General features: G+C 35.3%; 1 protein-coding gene across 1 annotated transcript; it reads right to left on the reverse strand.

Moving 5' to 3' along the window:
* Positions 1-5,146: 5,146 nt before the first annotated feature.
* On the reverse strand, positions 5,147-6,025 carry LOC115225880 (ATP-dependent DNA helicase PIF1-like). The gene has a single exon (XM_029796876.1). The coding sequence runs from the start codon at positions 6,023-6,025 to the stop codon at positions 5,147-5,149; it is 879 nt and encodes a 292-aa protein (XP_029652736.1).
* Between the last annotated feature and the right edge of the window lie 335 nt (positions 6,026-6,360).

Below are 6,360 nucleotides of genomic sequence, written 5' to 3' on the forward strand. Positions count from 1 at the left end.
AGATATGTATATATACAGAGAGAGAGAGAGAGAGAGAGAGAGAGAGAGAGAGAGAGAGAGAGAGAGAGAGAGAGAGAGAGAATGAGGGAAGGGTGAACAGTGAGTAGACAAGTTAAAGAGGGACTATTAAATATATCCAATATAATCTCATATTTAAATGGATACATCAATATACAAACGCGTACATATATATCCATGGATCTTGCATCCATATATATATATATATATATATATGCATACTTAAAACCATATGCAGATATATATATATATATATATATACATACACACACACGCACACACATCCACACACCCACATAAATATAAATATGTATTCCTTTATGTATAAACCTATATTTAGATACAATTACACCCCCATACACACACACACACATATATATATATATACATTGTATAGGTATATATACCAACATACACACGCATACATTTATCTCTCTGTCTCTCTCTCTCTCTCTCTCTATATATATATATATACATATATACATCTATGCATGAGCGTATATATAAGAAGAGATTGTTAAAATGCGTGGAAAGAAACTATATTCAATGCTATGTCAATCTACATTAACACAGTAGCACGCACATACACATAGAAATATTTTATTTACCAATGCACGTATGTGCATACGCATACGTATTCATTCTCGTCTTATCTACACAAATATTTCTCTGTTCAACTCTCACCTGCTACTTATTTAATTGAAAGAGAAAAAAGTATACGAAAACAAGAAATGCAAAAGAAAGATGAAAGAAATAATACAAAGAAACTAAAGTCAGAATGATGAAACAGAAAATGCAAACAAACAACCGAACAATAACAAAAACGATCTTATTTCGTATTGAGCTATCAGCATGAAGTGAATTGATATGATGTCGGTTAGGGGGTGAATACGCAGTGGCTTATATATAGAAATAGACGTATACGCACACATAATATAATGGGAGCATGGTGTCAGAGAGAGAGATGAGAAGAGAGAGAGAGAGAGAGAGAGGAGTAGAGAGACGAGAGGAGAGAGAGAGGAGAGAGGAGGAGAGAGAGAGAGAGAAGAGAGATGAGGGAAGGTGAACAGTGAGTAGACAAGTTAAAGGGGGACTATTAAATATATCAATATAATCTCATATTTAAATGGATACATCAAATACAAACGCGTACATATTATCCATGGATTTGCATCCATATATATATATATATATATATGCATACTTAAAACCATATGCAGATATATATATATATATATATATACATACACACCACACGCACACACATCCCACACCCCACATAAATATAAATATGTATTCCTTTATGTATAAACCTATATTTAGATACAATTACACCTCCATACACACACACATATATATATATTGTATAGGTATATATACCAACATACACACGCATACATTTATCTCTCTGTCTGTCTGTCTGTCTGTCTGTCTGTCTCTCTCTCTCTCTCTCTCTATATATATATATATATACATATATACATCTATGCATGAGCGTATATATAAGAAGAGATTGTTAAAATGCATGGAAAGAAACTATATTCAATGCTATGTCAATCTACATTAACACAGTAGCACGCCACATACACATAGAAATATTGTATTTACCAATGCACGTATGTGCATACGCATACGTATTCATTCTCGTCTTATCTACACAAATATTTCTCTGTTCAACTCTCACCTGCTACTATTTAATTGAAAGAGAAAAAGTAAAAAAGTATACGAAAACAAGAAATGCAAAAGAAGATGAAAGAAATAATACAAAGAAACTAAAGTCAGAATGATGAAACAGAAAATGCAAACAAACAACCGAACAATAACAAAAACGATCTTATTTCGTATTGAGCTATCAGCATGAAGTGAATTGATATGATGTCGGTTAGGGGGTGAATACGCAGTGGCTTATATATAGAAATAGACGTATACGCACACATAATATAATGGGAGCATGAGTGTCAGAGAGAGAGAGAGAGAGAGAGAGAGAGAGAGAGAGAGAGAGGAGAGAGAGAGAGAGAGAGAGAAAGAGAAAGAGAGAGAGAGCGAGCGAGTGAGACAGAGAGAGTGAGAGAGAATTATTAACATTCACTCATAATAATGTACACACATACACCCACACAACACATATCTATTCATGTATGCATGCATACATACATTCCTAAATACATACATACATTTCGATTTTGTTTATATATATATATATATATATATATATATAAACAGGTATAAGAAATTGAAGTGACAAAGGATTAAACAATTATCTTATGAACCTCATAGCTTACAGCTGTTTCTGCTATGAGATGCAGTGGACTTAGAGTTAGGTGCCTGGGTATCACCTTAGAGCGTCATCGGAGTTTCAAATATGGGGTATAATTTATTCAGGAAAACATTTACATTTATGTATATACTCTGAAATATATTATCAATGAGAAAACAAAGATGTATGCGGGGAATGAAATTTAGGAGCTACTCCCATATGAAGCTACCTACTTCCCCGCTTGTCTGCCTGCCTACTTACGTACATTTGCTCAACAACCCCTGATGCCATGAATATATAATAGAAAGAACTTGTTACTTAGTTGCATCTGTATAGCTAACTTTGCATCACACATGGCAAACATTAAAACCAAAGAGCTATCCTACACTAATAACCACAACCCTCATCTCTCATGAAACTTCATTAAGCTTATTGTCTGTTTGAAATTTTATGCCCTAAAATGAGTTATGTTCCGCGTAGCTGTTTTTCAGTGCCTACAGTGCCTACAAAATACATTGCAATGCACTCAAATCGTAGAGCGGTATAACTGCAAACACCTTCAAATACAGATTCTATTATCAAGTGCATTCATTCAGACGGATGAACGGATAACACCTTTTCTTAGTACACATTCTTGCTAAAAGACACTAATATAATATCAATTGAACATTACTATAATTTCACTACTATAATATCAGTTGGATGGCTACCAATCACAATGAAGTATACTATCAGAATGACAAATTATATTTTGTGTAATTCGTGCCATGGAGAATCATGTCACTCCGAATTTAAAATTTAACTCGATTCCATTTTATTTGTAGAGGTGCAAATATCTACTGAAAAGCAATGAAACAGATGGCAATGACATCATGTGTTCACTAATATATCTTTGAAATATCTCCGTCCCACGTACAACTAACTTTCTTTTCTCTGTATTACATATTTTAACACCTACTTCATGTATCTTATATTCCGTACTGTTTCTTATAATAGCCACAGCTAGCAACTTATACTTTGCTAATATCTTTCAATCCGAATACTCTGCTGGAAATGTACTTATCTACGATGTTCATATGTCCTTAGATTCTCAGATTTCTTGTTCTCTGATTCCACCTACTTCGTAAAGCGTTGTTTTGCGATAATGATACATTTATTTTAGAAACTTTATATTTCGACATTTTATAGCACTAATAAATATTTTCTATTTTCTATCTAGCTTTTATAATTGCTGAATTATGTACATAATTTTTTTATGTTTAAGCTCAATCGTCAACCAATTCATAAAGTATTCTTAAATGAATATTTTCGTTCGTTACTTTTGCTTATTTACTCTTTCTATAAATCTTATTTATAAACTGTCATATATTTTTCAATTTTTTAAACTCAGAAATGAGGATCTCAAGTGGGTCTTTTTCATGCATACATGTATAACTGTACAATGCATATAGGTATAACTATAGAAGTAATTACGGTGATACGCAAATCCACAAAAGAAAATTAAACTCTCGCTTACGTACACACACAAATATGTATGTATATACGTATGCATTTATGTATATATGTATACATGCAGTTACATATATATATATATATATATACGCACACACACACACACACACACACACACACACATACACACACACACACACACACACACACACACATATATATATATATATATAATCAGGTTAGTAGAGTTAGAGGTTTGAATAACCGTATATACATACATACATATACATACATCAATACATATATACATACGTAGATACATACATACATACGTACGTACATACATACATGCATACATGTACTTTAGAGTTATTTGTGTTTTGGATGTCACTGTAATTAGTTATATGTATGCAAAAAAAATGTATGGTGATTGTCGGTTTGACAAACTGTTGTTTTGTAGCCTATGTATATTTGCAAACAGTTTTCTTGTACTGAGCGTTTTCTTGTTCAGGTTTGTTCCTTTGTTCTGCTGTTCTTTAGTGATTGTATAGCGTAGCTAACATTTTGGTGCTTTTGTTATATACGTATAAACTAGCTGACGTACCAGTAATTCCCGGTAAAGCGGGGGCTTATCCTTTGGTTCCGTTCTCATAATTGTTTCGCTAATCCAATAACAACAACACAAAGGATGTAGCCCTTAAAACGGTTTTCGTGCATTTACAGAGAATACGGAACTGTCTTACACAGGAGCTTGTTTTTAGGAATTCCCAATAAGTTATGAATACCCAAATTGTAAAATCAGTTATGTAATAACATGAAGTTAGTTACTCGATAGTAAGAATTCAAATAAAGTAGCCCCGAAAAGGGCTTTAATGAGTTCCCAGAGAATATTACCCCCAGAGGCGCTAGTGGTGAAATAGATTATCAATGAATGTAGAAACAGACTGACATTTAGTTTTACAGTAGATATACAAATAAATTTGTATATATATTTAAAAATTAAATAACCTGTAGATTATCAATACATTTACAACACTTAAATATATTACAGTTAAAAAATAAATACCTGATGATTAGGTAAATCTTATTAAATTTGCAGAGCGTCTTGATAAACAACACTTTTGTTCTTTCGTTGTGGGGCATAAATAAACAAATGATTAGGATTGCCGACTCTTGAGCATCCGACATAAAGTTGGCCATGGGAGAAAACTGGCTCCGCAAGGTTCAGACCTGCCACGTTCAAGGACTGTTTCTGGGCGCTGTTAATGGTCATTGCAATGCTCAGTTTCAACGGGAAATGCAGGCGCTTGTACTGGAAAGGTACATCCAAGGAAATAAGTGGAATTCTAGGAATGAATACAGGCTCACCGCTTGCTTTACCAATTGTTGTATCCAAGTTTGTTGGCATAATCTTCTTTATTATAAGTAGTGTGTCGTTGCAAAGCTTTGGTGGAAGAGGTTTCGAAGTAGCGTAGCTGGGGCCCCAATCCTGGGGTGAAAGTTGTGAGGTGGGAGACAAGCTGGTGTTAGACTATTCAAGAATTCAACTGGATAATTCACGGCTTCATCGATGTTGAGTACAGCGTCATTGGAATTGTAGATGTGATGCTCACCTGGCAACTGCTCCAGAAGTTTAAAGTTCAAATCATTAACTCCCATATTCTTTGGAGCTAAAATGGCACGGGTTTTCAGCCAGTTGTGGTATGTAAACTGGTTCCTCAGGTTAGGGAACACTTTGTTCATTAGTTCCTTTAAATCAGATACCATATGTCCAAAGGGTAAGCTTGTCCGTCCATACTTCTCGCCAGCCAAAGTGCCATTACCGACATCCAACAGCTGCTTTGAAAAAGTTGTCTGCATCATCACTATGAACTGCACTTTCATGCTGGTTGTGAGTCTTAGCTTTTGCACTCTGCTCCATATGTAGGATGATTTTATGCTGGCATTTACTTCATCAGCTCTTGTCCCCTTTGGAACCACTGGAAGGGTTTGTCGAAAGTCTCCTGCAAACAAGACTGTGGCACCTCCCATGAGCCTGGTGTTTTGTCTCAGAACCTGAAGGGACATGTCAAGAGCTTCAAAGGAAACCTTATGGCTCATTGTCGCTTCATCCCAGATGATCAACCTGCATTCATCCTGAAGTTTGCCTTTTATAGAACCACGACTGATGTTGCAGCTTGCCTTCTCTTTCTTGGATAGGTCCAAAGGATGCTTGAGACAGGAATGAGCTGTGCGGTCACCACTTAGCAGAGTTGCAGCTGTTCCACTTGCCGCCACTGCTATGGCATTGTGCTTCATATGGCGCAGTTTAGCCAGAAGAACTTTGATGACAAATGTTTTACCGGTTACACCTGGATCATCCAGAAAGAAAAAGACCTACTCTTTCATTTTCAGTGATCGAAATAATGGTGTTATAAACACCTAGTTGGTCATCCATCAGTTTGTATTCTTTATCAGTTATATACGCCGTCATTTCCTCGATGTCATAGCTGATTTCTCATAGGTACTCAATTGCGAGATTGTTTGCTGCATGCCCCGGATGAAACAGATCAAATGTGGAATTGCCTTGACCTCCTATTGCTTGCACTCGGATGTCCAGGTTAAGTAATGCCTCATTGTAAATGGTGTTATTG

The sequence above is a fragment of the Octopus sinensis genome, linkage group LG2, assembly GCF_006345805.1.
Source record: "Octopus sinensis linkage group LG2, ASM634580v1, whole genome shotgun sequence".
Lineage (NCBI taxonomy): Eukaryota > Metazoa > Mollusca > Cephalopoda > Octopoda > Octopodidae > Octopus > Octopus sinensis.

Bases quoted from the DNA above. Each gene is read 5' to 3' on its own strand.
- LOC115225880 (XM_029796876.1), bottom strand. From the start codon at position 6,025: ATGAAGCACAATGCCATAGCAGTGGCGGCAAGTGGAACAGCTGCAACT.